The sequence below is a fragment of the Entelurus aequoreus genome, linkage group LG09 (assembly GCF_033978785.1).
Source record: "Entelurus aequoreus isolate RoL-2023_Sb linkage group LG09, RoL_Eaeq_v1.1, whole genome shotgun sequence".
Classification (NCBI taxonomy): domain Eukaryota; kingdom Metazoa; phylum Chordata; class Actinopteri; order Syngnathiformes; family Syngnathidae; genus Entelurus; species Entelurus aequoreus.
This window is the reverse complement of record NC_084739.1, coordinates 69514829-69532790: the sequence shown is the minus strand read 5'-3', so window position 1 is coordinate 69532790 and position 17962 is coordinate 69514829. Positions and strand designations below refer to the sequence as shown.

At 39.9% G+C, this 17962-nt stretch overlaps 1 protein-coding gene across 27 annotated transcripts in view; it reads left to right on the top strand.

Moving 5' to 3' along the window:
- Positions 1 to 15961, top strand: part of LOC133657659 (pleckstrin homology domain-containing family A member 1-like) — an 89399-nt gene extending 73438 nt beyond the window's left edge. For 2 of the 27 annotated variants that reach the window (XM_062059254.1, XM_062059255.1), the window contains exon 12: positions 11772 to 15961. In XM_062059254.1, coding sequence (XP_061915238.1) covers positions 11772 to 12110 — 339 coding nt within the window. In that variant the 3' untranslated portion in view covers positions 12111 to 15961. Of the gene's footprint in view, positions 1 to 1608; positions 1683 to 7603; positions 7679 to 11464; positions 11682 to 11771 lie in introns of those variants that run through there. The other 25 variants (XR_009827327.1, XR_009827328.1, XM_062059262.1 and 22 more) reach the window with 25 other exon arrangements.
- The last annotated feature ends 2001 nt before the right edge of the window (positions 15962 to 17962 follow it).

Below are 17962 nucleotides of genomic sequence, written 5' to 3'. Positions count from 1 at the left end.
TGTAATTTATAATTGGCCTCACGCGGGCCGGACAGGGACGTACAAAGGGCCGGATGCGGCCCGCGGGCCGCACAATGCCCAGGTCTGCTTTAACTCTATGTTATTATTAATAATTAATGATATTTACACTTAATTGAACGGTTTGAAAGAGGAGAAAACACGAAAAAAATGACAATTAAATTTTGAAACATAGTTTATCTTCAATTTCGACTCTTTAAAATTCAAAATTCAACCGAAAAAAAGAAGAGAAAAACTAGCAAATTCGAATCTTTTTGAAAAAATTAAAAAAAATGTTTATGGAACATCATTAGTAATTTTTCCTGATTAAGATTAATTTTTAGAATTTTGATGACATGTTTTAAATAGGTTAAAATCCAATCTGCACTTTGTTAGAATATATAACAAATTGGACCAAGCTATATTTCTAACAAAGACAAATCATTATTTCTTCTAGATTTTCCAGAACAACAATTTTAAAAGACATCCAAAAGACTTTGAAATAAGATTTAAATTTGATTCTACAGATTTTCTAGATTTTCCAGAATAATTTTGTTTTTAATTTTAATCATAATAAATTTGAAGAAATATTTCACAAATATTCTTCGTCGAAAAAACAGAAGCTAAAATGAAGAATTAAATTAAAATTGATTTATTATTCTTTACAATAAAAAAAAAAAATTTACTTGAACATTGATTTAAATTGTCAGTAAAGAAGAGGAAGGAATTTAAAGGGTAAAAATGTATATATGTTTAAAAATCTTAAAATCATTTTTAAGGTTGTATTTTTTCTCTAAAATTGTTTTTCTGAAAGTTATAAGAAGCAAAGTAAAAAAATTAATGAATTTATTTGAACAAGTGAAGACCAAGTCTTTAAAATATTTTCTTGGATTTTCAAATTCTATTTGAGTTTTGTCTCTCTTAGAATTAAAAATGTCGGGCAAAGCGAGACCAGCTTGCTAGTAAATATATACAATTTAAAAAATAGAGGCAGCTCACTGGTAAGTGCTGCTATTTGAGCTATTTTTAGAACAGACCAGCGGGCGACTCATCTGGTCCTTACGGGCTACCTGGTGCCCGCGGGCACCGCGTTGGTGACCCCTGATATAGATTAGCTTACAAGGAACTTCTTACAATTTGTTTTAGCATCTTTTAAAGCACAAAAACTATCAACAGCCTTCAATCTTTCTGCACGCAGACCTCGGTGCAGAAAGGTTTTGGACACTCCTGCTCTACTCTGAAGATGTTTTTAGTCACAAAAAAAAAGTCCTCAGTTATTGCTGTGGAGACAAATAGTGAACCGTCCTGCTTGGTGGACACTGGCTGGACGAGAGCATGATATGATGTAATGACCTGTGACTGACTTCCCTCACCGCATGACGTCAATGTGGACGGAGCGCCAGGACGCCAGAGACGGCCGCTCTATTCCCGCACTGATGTAGTTGTTTTCTGTCGTGTGCCCTCCTCCTCCTCCTCCTCCTCGGCCACCTGTTGTCTTCCTCTCTCTCTGTCCCGCATCACCTCTTCCTCCCATGTCCCTCCTCCTCCCCGTCCCCCATGTGGGCAGACGGCCCATCTGCTCTAACCCTGCTCTGCGCTGTGTTGTTGCAGATGCGGCAGGCCAGACGGCTGTCTAACCCCTGTATACAGAGGTATACGTCTCGAATTGGGGAGTGCAGCAGCACGTACGTCAGCTCGTCTTAAAAACTAAGAACAAACAAACATTCCCCCTCCTTTCTTTAAACCTTTTTTTTGTAATGCTTTATTTCTTGTTGACTGGCCGGCCCTTCCTCGGGGAGCAGAGCTCGCCCCGGCGCGTCTGACGCTCCTATTTTTTGGTCCTCTAAAAAAGAAAAAAGAAATAACCCAATAAGTGCTGCTTCTCCCTTCACACTTCTGACGTCCACTTTGCGCTTTTCCCTTTCGCTGCTTTACACGCAGCTCAAAGTTTATGCTCTGGTTCTGTCATTGGCTGAATATACCTAGACATACATATACACCTAACACTGGAAAGACTTGCCTCCCTCCCTCCCTCCCTCCCGCCTGCCCTTTCCTGAGAGGAAACCCTTCCAAAGTATACAGCAGGGGTCACCAACGCGGTGCCCGCGGGCACCAGGTAGCCCGTAAGGGCCAGATGAGTAGCCCGCCGGCCTGTTCTAAAAATAGCTGAAATAGCAGCACTTACCAGTGAGCTGCATCTATTTTTTAAATTTTATTTATTTACTAGCAAGCTGGTCTCGCTTTGCCCGACATTTTTAATTCTAAGAGAGACAAAACTCAAATAGAATTTGAAAATCCAAGAAAATATTTTAAAGACTTGGTCTTCACTTGTTTAAATAAATTCATTCATTTTTTTACTTTGCTTCTTATAACTTTCAGAAAGACAATTTTAGAGAAAAAATACAACCTTAAAAATGATTTTAGGATTTTTAAACACATATACCTTTTTACCTTTTAAATTCCTTCCTTTTCTTTCCTGACAATTTAAATCAATGTTCAAGTAAAAAAAAAATTTTTATTGTAAAGAATAATAAATAGATTTTAATTTAATTCTTCATTTTAGCTTCTATTTTTCTGACGAAGAATATTTGTGAAATATTTCTTCAAACTTATTATGATTAAAATTCAAAAAAATTATTCTGGCAAATCCAGAAAATCTGTAGAATCAAATTTAAATCTTATTTCAAAGTCTTTTGAATTTTTTTTTAAATTTTTGTTCTGGAAAATCTAGAAAAAATAGTCATTTGTCTTTGTTAGAAATATAGCTTGGTCCAATTTGCTATATACTCTAACAAAGTGTAGATTGGATTTTAACCTATTTAAAACATGTCATCAAAATTCTAAAATTAATCTTAATCAGGAAAAATTACTAATGATGTTCCATAAATTCTTTTTAAAAGTTTTTCTCTTCTTTTTTTCGGTTGAATTTTGAATTTTAAAGAGTCTAAATTGAAGACAAACTATGTTTCAAAATTTAATTGTCATTTTTTTCGTGTTTTCTCCTCTTTTAAACCGTTCAATTAAGTGTAAATATCATTAATTATTAATAATAACATAGAGTTAAAGGTAAATTGAGCAAATTGGCTATTTCTGGCAATTTATTTAAGTGTGTATCAAACTGGTAGCCCTTCGCATTAATCACTACCCAAGAAGTAGCTCTTGCTTTCAAAAAGGTTGGTGACCCCTGGTATACAGTATCTCACAAAGTGAGTACAACGCTCGCATTGCAGCAAGCATTTTCATTCTATCTTTTCAAGGGATGATAATATAGAAATCCTACATTTTAGAGTAGTCCGTGAACAGCTTGCATCGTAGGATACATTGACTATCCACTAGGGGTGTGGCGACTATATACGCCTAAGAAAGTTTGCCTTCTGGAAGGTAGGTATCGATTCAGAGTCGTTTTAAAAGGCAATCAATGGATTTGATCAATACAAGAAAAAGGGAAACATAACGGCGGACTTTATATGAAGTTGAACACTTTTAACAATAATCAATCAATGTTTACTTATATAGCCCTACATCACAAGTGTCTCAAAGGGCTGCACAAGCCACAACAATAAGGACATTTGACCTTATTTAAGTCTGTCTGCCATTAGATGGCAAAACAAGAATGGCGGATACCTGCACACAACGAATGCAAATATCACACAACCTCTTCAGCTTTTAGCACCATTGCAAAAGCCACAACACGACAACATGAAGCCACAACACAACGGCATAAAGCCACAACACAATGACATAAAGCCACAACACAATGACATAAAGCCACAACACAACTTTAAGACACAACACAATGACATAAAGCCACAACACAACTTTAAGACACAACACAATGACATAAAGCCACAACACAACTTTAAGCCACAACACAATGACATGAAGCCACAACACAACTTTAAGCCACAACACAACTTTAAGCCACAACACAACGACATAAAGCCACAACACAACAACATAAAGCCACAACACAACGCCACAACACAACGACATAAAGCCACAACACAACGACATAAAGCCACAACACGACATAAAGCCACAACACGACATAAAGCCACAACACAATGACATAAAGCCACAACACAACGACATAAAGTCACAACACAATGACATAAAGCCACAACACAACGACATAAAGCCACAACACAATGACATAAAGCCACAACACAACGACATAAAGCCACAACAGAACGACATAAAGCCACAACACAATAACATAAAGCCACAACACAATGACATAAAGCCACAACACAATGACATAAAGCCACAACACAACGACAGAAAACCACAACACAACGACAGAAAACCACAACACAACGACATAAAGCCACAACAGAACGACATAAAGCCACAACACAATAACATAAAGCCACAACACAATGACATAAAGCCACAACACAACGACATAAAGCCACAACACAATGACATAAAGCCACAACACAACGACATAAAGCCACAACACAACATAAAGCCACAACACAACGACATAAAGCCACAACACAACGACATAAAGCCACAACACAATGACATAAAGCCACAACACAACGACATAAAGCCACAACAGAACGACATAAAGCCACAACACAATAACATAAAGCCACAACACAACGACATAAAGCCACAACACAATGACATAAAGCCACAACACAATGACATAAAGCCACAACACAACGACATAAAGCCACAACACAATGACATAAAGCCACAACACAATGACATAAAGCCACAACAGAATGACATAAAGCCACAACACAATAACATAAAGCCACAACACAATGACATAAAGCCACAACACAATGACATAAAGCCACAACACAATGACATAAAGCCACAACACAACTTTAAGCCACAACACAATGACATAAAGCCACAACACAACGGCATAAAGCCACAACACAATGACATAAAGCCACAACACAATGACATAAAGCCACAACACAATGACATAAAGCCACAACACAACTTTAAGCCACAACACAATGACATAAAGCCACAACACGACATAAAGCCACAACACAACGACATTAAGCCACAACACAACGACATTAAGCCACAACACAACGACATTAAGCCACAACACAACGACATAAAGCCACAACACAATGACATAAAGCCACAACGCAATGACATAAAGCCACAACAGAACGACATAAAGCCACAACACAACGACATAAAGCCACAACACAATGACATAAAGCCACAACACAATGACATAAAGCCACAACACAACGACATAAAGCCACAACACAATGACATAAAGCCACAACACAATGACATAAAGCCACAACAGAATGACATAAAGCCACAACACAATAACATAAAGCCACAACACAATGACATAAAGCCACAACACAACTTTAAGCCACAACACAATGACATAAAGCCACAACACAATGACATAAAGCCACAACACAACGGCATAAAGCCACAACACAATGACATAAAGCCACAACACAATGACATAAAGCCACAACACAATGACATAAAGCCACAACACAACTTTAAGCCACAACACAATGACATAAAGCCACAACACGACATAAAGCCACAACACAACGACATTAAGCCACAACACAACAACATAAAGCCACAACACAACGACATAAAGCCACAACGCAATGACATAAAGCCACAACACAACGCCACAACGCAACGACATAAAGCCACAACACAATGACATAAAGCCACAATATAATGACATAAAGCCACAATACAATGACATAAAGCCACAACACAATGACATAAAGCCACAACACAACGACATAAAGCCACAACACAACGACATAAAGCCACAACACAACGATAAAGCCACAACACAACATAAAGCCACAACACGACATAAAGCCACAACACAATGACATAAAGCCACAACACAATGACATAAAGCCACAACACAACGACATAAAGCCACAACAGAACGACATAAAGCCACAACACAACGACATAAAGCCACAACACGACATAAAGCCACAACACAATGACATAAAGCCACAACACAATGACATAAAGCCACAACACAATGACATAAAGCCACAACACAACGACATAAAGCCACAACACAATGACATAAAGCACAACAGAACGACATAAAGCCACAACACAATGACATAAAGCCACAACACAATGACATAAAGCCACAACACAACGACATAACGCCACAACACAACGACATAAAGCCACAACACAACGACATAAAGCCACAACACAACATAAAGCCACAACACAACATAAAGCCACAACACAACGACATAAAGCCACAACACAACGACATAAAGCCACAACACAACGACATAAAGCCACAACACAACGACACAAAGCCACAACACAATGACATAAAGCCACAACACAACGACATAAAGCCACAACACAACGACATAAAGCCACAACACGACATAAAGCCACAACACAACGACACAAAGCCACAACACAATGACATAAAGCCACAATACAATGACATGAAGCCACAACACAACTTTAAGCCACAACACAACGACATAAAGCCACAACACAACGACATAAAGCCACAACACAACGACATAAAGCCACAACACAACGACATAAAGCCACAACACAACGACATAAAGCCACAACACGACATAAAGCCACAACACAACGACACAAAGCCACAACACAATGACATAAAGCCACAATACAATGACATAAAGCCACAACACAACTTTAAGCCACAAAGGATGCAACAGTTGGGCAAGTTACGGCGATTGTGTTGTGGCTTTATGTTGTTGTGTTGTGGCTTTATGTTGTTGTGTTGTAGTTCTATGTGTTGGGGCTTTTGCAATCCTGCTGTAGCTGAAAGTTGTTGTGTGACTTTTCTCAGCCGCCATAGCTGTTTATTAAAAATGAGAGTAGTAGCAGGTCAAACCACTGAAAAGAGTTGCTTCTCAGGTAAACTTACTGCTAATTCAACCTAAAAAAAAAGGCCTTGGTTGCACTTTATTTGTGACATTGTATTTTATGTTGAAAAGCAAAGCAGAAGTAGCAGGTAGATGTACTGCTAAAATGTTACTGTGTACTATTGAAAATGTTTCCTCCTGTTGTTGGTTGCACTTTATTCAACTAAGATGTAAAAATGTGTTGTTTACTTGCTTGTTTGTATCAATAATTCATTCTTACATAATTCCTTTACAAAGATAACAGGAATACAGGAAACTTCAGTATTTATTTCACTGCTTATTTTTATTTTTTTGCAAAAAAAGTAACTGAAGGTATTTCAACTCACTGAATGTTTTCATACTGTAAGGTTGTAAATACAGCAATATGGTATCAGCACCATCAAATGATGTTACACCCCTACTAGCCACTGGAAATGAGACAACACACACAAACACAATGATCTGGCAACACAATGGACTCCACCTCACAGGGAACATGTTAAAACTCTGTCCTTAGTTTAGTGTTATCTAACTGCCTTAGTCCTCTTGGAAATGGAAGTCACCAGAGCTGCACATCCATGATGACATGACTTGCTGAAATACAAGCGGTGTACTCACTTTTGTCAGATTACAGTCTGGCTGCATGGAGGTGTTCTTTCCTCCTTTCACATCACTCTCTTTTGTCTCCCCTCCGCTGTCCTGTGTTTTCTCTGCAGCCTGCTGCAGCTGCGCACCTGTCTTAGATGTGTGGCATCCTGCTTGTGTCTCCTCCTCCCTCCTGTCCGATGCCTGTATGTCTTTGTTTTTTCTTCTGCCCGCCACCCTCTTCCCTGTAAAACAGTGGTCCCCAACCACCGGGCCACGGCCCGGTACCGGTCTGCGGACCGATTGGTACCGGGCCGCGCAAGAAATTAAAAAAAAAAAAAAATTTAATTATTTTTTTTTTTTTTTTTTTTTTTTTTTCAAATTAAATCAACATAAAAACACTATATATACATATTGTGTATGTGTATGTCAATATAGATCAATACAGTCTTCAGGTATACAGTCCGTAAGTACACATGATTGTATTTCTTTATGGAAAAAAAAAAAGAAAAAGAAACCCCCCCCCCCCCCCCCCCCCCCGGTCCGTGGGACAAATTTTCAAGTGTTGACCGGTCCCAGCTACAAAAAGGTTGGGGACCACTGCTGTAAAACACAACACACGCCCATGTCTAACAGTGTACTAACTGTGTGCACACGTACTAACACACACCACCACACTATTGTACATGTTCAAGGCCATTATAAACCTTGAACTGTACTCTGTGAGCAGTTGAACGACAGGTAAGGCAGACAATAAAAAAAAGTGCGCATATTAGTAAAAGTACTGTATTTTCCAGACCATAGGGCGCACCAAATTATACGGTGCACTGCCTGTGAATGGTCTATTTTCAATACGTTTTCATATATAAGACGCACCAGATTATAAGGCGCAATAAAGGAGTCTTATTATTAAAAAAATTGTAAATGTAAAAGACTTCCTTGTGGTCTACATCAGTGGTCCCCAACCACCGGGCCGCACAAGAATAAAAATAAAAAAAAAAAAAATATATATATATATATTTTTTTTTTTTAATGAAATCAACATAAAAAACACAATATATACATTCTATATCAATATAGATCAATACAGCCTGCAGGGATACAGTCCGTAAGCACACATGATTGTATTTATTTATGTAAAAAAAAAAAAAAAAAATTATTTTTATTTTTTATTTTTATGAAATCAACATAAAAAACACAATATATACATTCTATATCGATATAGATCAATACAGCCTGCAGGGATACAGTCCGTAAGCACACATGATTGTATTTATTTATGTAAAAAAACATCTTTTTATTTTTTTTATTTTTTTATTTTTATGAAATCAACATAAAAAACACAATATATACATTCTATATCAATATAGATCAATACAGCCTGCAGGGATACAGTCCGTAAGCACACATGATTGTATTTATTTATGTAAAAAAACTATTTTTTTTAAATATTTTTTTTATGAAATCAACATAAAAAACACAATATATACATTCTATATCAACACAGATCAATACAGCCTGCAGGGATACAGTCCGTAAGCACACATGATTGTATTTATTTATGTAAAAAAAACAATTTTTTTTTTTTTTTTTTTTTTTTTTAATGAAATCAACATAAAAAACACAATATATACATTCTATATCAATATAGATCAATACAGCCTGCAGGGATACAGTCCGTAAGCACACATGATTGTATTTATTTATGTAAAAATATATATATATATATATATATTTTTTTTTAAAATACACCCCCCCCCCCCCCCCCCCCCCACCGGTCCGTGGGACAAATTTTCAAGCGTTGACCGGTCCGCAGCTACAAAAAGGTTGGGGACCACTGGTCTACATAACATGTAATGTTGCATAGATGATGTTTTACACATCATCAGGTCACTTTCTGACAGTCTCTTCAGGATGCGACGTTTTGTGGGCGGTCTTATTTATGTGCCTCCACTTGGACAGCGTCTTCTCCCCGTCATCTTTGTTGTAGCGGTGTAGCGTGCAAGGACGGGAGTGGAAGAAGTGTCAAAAGATGGCGCTAACTGTTTTAATGACATTCACACTTTACTTCAATCAATAACGGAAGCGGCATCTCCTCATCCGTGGTTCACTAGTGCAACAACAACGCCCGAATGTGTCCCATGACCGGAACTCTCTAATAAGTAAAGTTCCTCGGGTGAATAATGTAAACTCACCACACCGGTATGTTTTAGTGCTTTCATGGTGAGTTTACTGACAGATATAAGTAAGAACTTTACACTACTTTATATTAGAAATGGCAACAGTGGAGGATGAATGTCACATAACAAGAAGATAGAGAAAAAGAAGCTTATCGGACTACAAAGGCGGACACGCGCAATTTTTCAGGATTTATGCCGATCCCAAATACAGATCAGCAGGTACCAGAAGGTAAGAAAAGTTCCTTTTGCATAATATTGCGAAACAAAACCCCAGATAATAATCTGTCTTACCTTAAACACACAGCATAATAATACTCCTATGTTGAAGCACAGTACAATCCATCAAGCGGTGTGGCTTCATAGCTTACCAAAGTCCTACTAAAACATTTTGATAGATTTCTGAGCGCCGTGTGTAATGTTCTATATTCTCAATGGAACATATAACATGTTGCTGACAGGACCACTGACAGGTGTGCCACTTCAAAAGGTGTGCAACAACAACGCCCGAAATGTGTCCCATGACCGGAACTCTCTAAAAACTAAAGTTCCTTGGGTGAATAATGTAAACTCACCACACCGGTATGTTTTAGTGCTTTCATGGTGAGTTTACTGACAGATATAAGTAAGAACTTTACACTACTTTATATTAGAAATGGCAACGGTGGAGGATGAATGTCACATAACAAGAAGATAGAGAAAAAGAAGAAGCTTATCGGACTACAAAGGCGGACACGCGCAATTTTTCAGGATTCATGCAGATCCCAAATACAGATCCGCAGGTACCAGAAGGTAAGAAAAGTTCCTTTTGCATAATATTGCGAAACAAAACCCCAGATAATAATCTGTCTTACCTTAAACACACAGCATAATAATACTCCTATGTTGAAGCACAGTACAATCCATCAAGCGGTGTGGCTTCATAGCTTACCAAAGTCCTACTAAAACATTTTGATAGATTTCTGAGCGCCGTGTGTAATGTTCTATATTCTCAATGGAACATATAACATGTTGCTGACAGGACCACTGACAGGTGTGCCACTTCAAAAGGTGTGCAACAACAACGCCCGAAATGTGTCCCATGACCGGAACTCTCTAAAAACTAAAGTTCCTTGGGTGAATAATGTAAACTCACCACACCGGTATGTTTTAGTGCTTTCATGGTGAGTTTACTGACAGATATAAGTAAGAACTTTACACTACTTTATATTAGAAATGGCAACGGTGGAGGATGAATGTCACATAACAAGAAGATAGAGAAAAAGAAGAAGCTTATCGGACTACAAAGGCGGACACGCGCAATTTTTCAGGATTCATGCAGATCCCAAATACAGATCAGCAGGTACCAGAAGGTAAGAAAAGTTCCTTTTGCATAATATTGCGAAACAAAACCCCAGATAATAATCTGTCTTACCTTAAACACGCAGCATAATAATACTCCTATGTTGAAGCACAGTACAATCCATCAAGCGGTGTGGCTTCATAGCTTACCAAAGTCCTACTAAAACATTTTGATAGATTTCTGAGCGCCGTGTGTAATGTTCTATATTCTCAATGGAACATATAACATGTTGCTGACAGGACCACTGACAGGTGTGCCACTTCAAAAGGTGTGCAACAGGTGAATATTGGGGGAGTGTAAAAAAATATCCAGTCAAAGTATGGACTCCTAGCAGGGGGTCAAATTTGAGGCCAAGGGGAAAAAAACCTCATAGCCATAGCACACATAAACATTTTACATAGAATCCACAAAACTTGCAACAGGTGTGTATAAGTGGACTTCATGCTGTGTGACGAGTGTCCTGTGTGTTGCAGAGACTCAAATCTGAGAGTGACAAGCTGCTGAGCACCGAGGCCTCCTAAGGCTTCTTCTTCTTCTTCTTCTTCTTCTTCCACCGCAACATGTCCGACCAAACTAAAAACCCGCTGACTCTCCACTCCTTCTGCTTCTACTACTTGTGCTCCTCCCACCATCTCCACTCTAACAATGCTCCGCCCCCGCCCTGCAGCACTCAAACCTCATCAGGCCTCACAGGCTGGTCCACTCTTTCTAACCTTTGTATTTGCTCTGATAGTCCCTGGCTCTTAGTACGTCCTTAACGCTCCTTCGCTTGTGTTGCAGGAGCACAGCGGGCGCTCCACATTCTACCGCAGCTCCGCGGGGCCCCCCGTCCCTCGCTCGCCCGTATCCGCCGTGCCACCCTGCCAGCCAGAGCGGGGGGCCGCCGTTGCGTGCGACCCACGCCCGCAGCCTGGCGTGGGACAGCGAGCACTTCATGAGCCTGCTGCCTCGGCCCGCTCGCAGCCGCACGCCGGCCCGCCTCTCCTTGCAGGAGGCCCGCCTGGCAAAGTGAGCGCCCGGGAGGAGTCGCCGTGGCGGCGGCGGAGCACCTTCGAGCCGCACGTGCCCGAGCCGCCCTTGGATTTGGACGAAGCCGACCTGCCGGTGAGCGAGGTCTGAGCTGGACTTGTAACCTTAATGGCGGACACAAAGACCCTAGAAGCTCCTGGCGCCGTGCTAGTTCTCCTCCACTCAACTGTGCTTGTGTGCCAAAGACCAGCCGGTCTTCTTAGTTACCATGGCGACCGATGGAGACTTTTCAAGGTCAGACAACTTGCCCTCGCTTCTCTTCACTTCCACTAGCTGTTTCACCAGATTACACTTGGAGTGCTGATGCTCTTCCTGCTTCAGTCCACTCATTGTGGAGAAATAGTTCCAGGCTAGGAGGAGGAGGTTTTCTTCACAATAAAACAGGCTAGGAGGAGGTTTTCTTCACAATAAAACAGGCTAGGAGGAGGTTTTCTTCACAATAAAACAGACTAGGAGGAGGAGGTTTTCTTCACAATAAAACAGGCTTGGAGGAGGAGGTTTTCTTCACAATAAAACAGACTAGAAAAAGCAAGCAGAGGTTTTCTTCACAATAAAACAGGCTAAAAGAAGGTTTTCTTCACACTAAAACAGACTAGAAAAAGCGAGCAGAGGTTTTCTTCACAATAAAACAGGCTTGGAGAAGGTTTTCTTCACAATAAAACAGGCTAAAAGGTTTTCTTCACACTAAAACAGACTAGAAAAAGCAAGCAGAGGTTTTCTTCATAATAAAACCAGCTAAAAGAAGGTTTTCTTCACAATAAAACAGGCTAAAAGGTTTTCTTCACAATAAAACAGGCTAAAAGGTTTTCTTCACAATAAAACAGGCTAGAAGGAGGAGGTTTTCTTCACAATAAAACAGGCTAGAAGGAGGTTTTCTTCACAATAAAACAGGCTAGAAGAAGCAAGCAGAGGTTTTCTTCACAATAAAACAGACTAGAAGGAGGATGTTTTCTTCACAATAAAACAGACTAGAAGGAGGATGTTTTCTTCACAATAAAACAGACTAGAAGAAGCAAGCGGAGGTTTTCTTCACAATAAAACAGGCTAGAAGAAGCAAGCAGAGGTTTTCTTCACAATAAAACAGACTAGAAGGAGGATGTTTTCTTCACAATAAAACAGACTAGAAGGAGGATGTTTTCTTCACAATAAAACAGACTAGAAGAAGCAAGCGGAGGTTTTCTTCACAATAAAACAGGCTAGAAGAAGCAAGCGGAGGTTTTCTTCACAATAAAACAGACTAGAAGCAAGCGGAGGTTTTCTTCACTATAAAACAGACTAGAAGCAAGCGGGGGTTTTCTTCACAATAAAACAGGCTTGAAGAAAGTTTTCTTCACTATAAAACAGCATAGAAGAAGCAAGCGGAGGTTTTCTTCACAATAAAACAGACTAGAAGAAGCAAGCGGAGGTTTTCTTCACAATAAAACAGACTAGAAGAAGCAAGTGGAGGTTTTCTTCACTATAAAACAGACTAGAAGAAGCAAGCGGGGGTTTTCTTCACAATAAAACAGGCTTGAAGAAGGTTTTCTTCACTATAAAACAGACTAGAAGAAGCAAGCGGGGGTTTTCTTCACAATAAAACAGGCTTGAAGAAGGTTTTCTTCACTATAAAACAGACTAGAAGAAGCAAGCGGAGGTTTTCTTCACAATAAAACAGGCTTGAAGAAGGTTTTCTTCACTATAAAACAGACTAGAAGAAGCAAGCGGAGGTTTTCTTCACAATAAAACAGACTAGAAGAAGCAAGCGGAGGTTTTCTTCACAATAAAACAGGCTTGAAGAAGGTTTTCTTCACAATAAAACAGGCTTGAAGAAGGTTTTCTTCACAATAAAACAGGCTTGAAGAAGGTTTTCTTCACAATAAAACAGACTAGAAGAAGCAAGCGGAGGTTTTCCTCACAATAAAACAGGCTTGAAGAAGGTTTTCTTCACAATAAAACAGGCTTGAAGAAGGTTTTCTTCACAATAAAACAGACTAGAAGAAGCAAGCGGAGGTTTTCTTCACAATAAAACAGGCTTGAAGAAGGTTTTCTTCACAATAAAACAGGCTTGAAGAAGGTTTTCTTCACAATAAAACAGACTAGAAGAAGCAAGCGGAGGTTTTCTTCACTATAAAACAGACTAGAAGAAGCAAGCGGAGGTTTTCTTCACAATAAAACAGGCTTGAAGAAGGTTTTCTTCACAATAAAACAGGCTTGAAGGTTTTCTTCACAATAAAACAGACTACAAGAAGCAAGCGGAGGTTTTCTTCACTATAAAACAGACTAGAAGAAGCAAGCGGAGGTTTTCTTCACAATAAAACAGGCTTGAAGAAGGTTTTCTTCACAATAAAACAGGCTTGAAGAAGGTTTTCTTCACAATTAAACAGACTAGAAGAAGCAAACGGAGGTTTTATTTACAATAAAACAGGCTTGAAGAAGGTTTTCTTCACAATGTAACAGGCTTGAAGAAGCAAGCGGAGGTTTTCTTCACAATAAAACAGACTAGAAGAAGCAAGCAGAGGTTTTCTTCACAATAAAACAGAATAGAAGAAGCAAGCAGTGGTTTTCTTCACAATAAAACAGACTAGAAGAAGCAAGCAGAGGTTTTCTTCACAATAAAACAGCAAGCAGAGGTTTTCTTCACAATAAAACAGCAAGCAGAGGTTTTCTTCACAATAAAACAGAATAGAAGAAGCAAGCAGAGGTTTTCTTCACAATAAAACATACTAGAAGAAGAAAGCGGAGGTTTTCTTCACAATAAAACAGGCTAGAAGAAGGTTTTCTTCACAATAAAACAGCAAGCAGAGGTTTTCTTCACAATAAAACAGAATAGAAGAAGCAAGCAGAGGTTTTCTTCACAATAAAACATACTAGAAGAAGAAAGCGGAGGTTTTCTTCACAATAAAACGTCAAGCAGAGGTTTTCTTCACAATAAAACGTCAAGCAGAGGTTTTCTTCACAATAAAACGTCAAGCAGATGTTTTCTTCACAATAAAACAAGCAGAGGTTTTCTTCACAATAAAACAAGCATAAGGTTTTCTTCACAATAAAACGTCAAACAGAGGTTTTCTTCACAACAAAACAGGCGCTGACGTCCAACTCGTGGTGTGTTCAGGACAGTTTTACACCTCTATCTCAGAAGTTAGAGTAAGTTCTGCCTCAGCATGTGTTATTCCCGCCCTGAGGAGCCAGTGCAGCTATCAGAAGTGAAGAGAAGGTGCAGGTGGTGTGACTGAAGTGACCACTAAGTGCCAAGAAGAAAAGGGACCATGTCTCCCAGGACTGGACTGAATAAGCTGAGTGCTTCTTACACTCCTTAACACTGGATTTCATTTACCTGCCAGTCTTTTCCTTTTGGACACCTGCAATCAGGCATCATATCAATGTGTGTGTGTGGCGGCCATGTTTGATTTTCTAACCTGCACTCCCGAGTCTGTACGGTACAACATGGCGTCACAAACTGTCTAACTTGAAACACTCCTGCTTTTTTTGAGGGGTGGGCATCCTAATCAATGTTTTGATTGATTGGAAAGTTGGGAATTGCAACCTTCCATTAGTGCAAGGACTGCTTACCTGTTGAAGATTGATAGCCACTACTATGCACCAACCAGCAGAGGCGCTGTTTGCTGGCTAGAGATGGTTAGTGGCTAAGCCAGTAATGGAATAATTGTTCAGACTACAAGATGATTACAGGGATTGTGTGCCCATCCCTACTCACTATTTCTACATCCTCTGTGTGTGTGTGTGTGTGTGTGTGTTGTGTTTGCACACTCAAGTGATTTATAGGACATTTGTAAACACAATATAGTCAATGTGTTCCAGTAGCAGGCAGTTGCCAAACAATGTACAGTACTCACTAAACACCCGGATTCATTCCACATCCAAGCTATTTGAACCTGCTCCAATCTGGTGTCATTGCTCTGAGATCTATTTATTATGTGGACGAAATAAACCCTTGAACATGGCCGCTGCTCTGCCCCCTTGTGGTGGGACCACCACCTTCACCTGCGGTGCCGACGCCCCATTCCATCTTCACAACATTATATAGAGTGAAATATGGTAAGACTAAGTATTTGATGTCTCCGTCTGCATCTCTCTGCTCTCTCATCAGTGTTTGTTTCTGCAGGACACTTTGTGGCTTCACGCAGGGATGAATTAAAGCCCATACATCATCAAGACCTCATGACTCTTAACAAGGGTGTTCCTCATATTCTGCACGCATGAGCGCCGTTTCATCTGCTGCTGTCTGCTCGCCACGTGTGACCTTAGGGCCGCCTCTTTCTCAGTGAGTCACTTTTCATCTTAATCTGATGACGACACCCCATGGTAGGTGCGCTATTTATCACTATGCACATGTACTTTTTAAATCATACGCTAAATCCATGTATTACCATATTTTTCGGACTATAAGTCGCAGTTTTTTTTCATAGTTTGGCCGGGGGTGCGACTTATACTCAGGAGCGACTTGTGTGTGAAAAGATTAACACATTAGCGTAAAATATCAAATAATATTATTGATCTCATTCACGTAAGAGACTAGACGTATAAGATTTCATGGGATTTAGCGATTAGGAGTGACAGATTGTTTGGTAAACGTATAGCATGAGTTCAAACCCCGGCCGAGTCATACCAAAGACTATAACAATGGGACCCATTACCTCCCTGCTTGGCACTCAGCATTAAAGGTTGGAATTGGGGGTTAAATCACCAAAAATGATTCCCGGGCGCGGCACCGCTGCTGCCCACTGCTCCCCTCACCTCCCAGGGGGTGGACAAGGGGATGGGTCAAATGCAGAGGACAAGTTTCACCACACCTAGTGTGTGTGTGTGACAATCATTGGTACTTTAACTTTAACTTTAAAGGCCTACTGAAATGATTTTTTTTTATTTAAACGGGAATAGCAGATCCATTCTATGTGTCATACTTGATCATTTCGCGATATTGCCATATTTTTGCTGAAAGGATTTAGTAGAGAAAATCGACGATAAAGTTCGCAACTTTTGCTCGCTGATAAAAAAAAAGCCTTGCCTGTACCGGAAGTAGCGTGACGTCACAGGAGCTAGTATTCCTCACAATTCCCCGTTGTTTACAATGGAGCGAGAGAGATTCGGACCGAGAAAGTGACGATTACGCCATTAATTTGAGCGAGGATGAAAGATTCGTCGATGAGAACGTTACAGTGAACGACTTGAGAGGCAGTGATGGACGTATCTTTTTTCGCTCTGACTGTAACTTAGGTACAAGCTGGCTCATTGGATTCCACACACTCTCCTTTTTCTATTGTGGATCACGGATTTGTATTTTAAACCACCTCGGATACTATATCCTCTTGAAAATGAGAGTCGAGAACGCGAAATGGACATTCAGTGCCTTTTATCTCCACGACAATACATCGGCGAAATGCTTTAGCTACGAGCTAACGTGATAGCATCGTGCTTTAACTGCATATAGAAACAAAAAAAATAAACCCCTGACTGGAAGGATAGATAGAAAATCAACAATACTATTAAACCGTGGACATGTAACTACACGGTTAATGCTTTCCAGGCTGGCGAAGGTTAACAATGCTGTGCTAACGACGCCATTGAAGCTAACTTAGCAACCGGACCGCACAGAGCTATGCTAAAAACATTAGCTCTCCATCTACGCCAGCCAGCCCTCATCTGCTCATCAACACCCGTGCTCACCTGCGTTCCAGCGATCGGCAGAAGGACGAAGGACTTCACCCGATGCGTTTGGCGGCCCGGAGACGTAGGAAGTCAAGGTGAGGTCGGCGGCTAGCGCGGCTAGCGCTCCAACAAAGTCCTCCTGGTTGTGTTGCTGTAGTCCGCTGCTAATACACCGATCCCACCTACAACTGTCTTCTTTGCAGCCTTCATTGTTCATTAAACAAATTGCAAAAGATGTCCAGAATACTGTGGAATCATGAAATGAAAACAGAGCTTTTTGTATAGGATTCTACGGG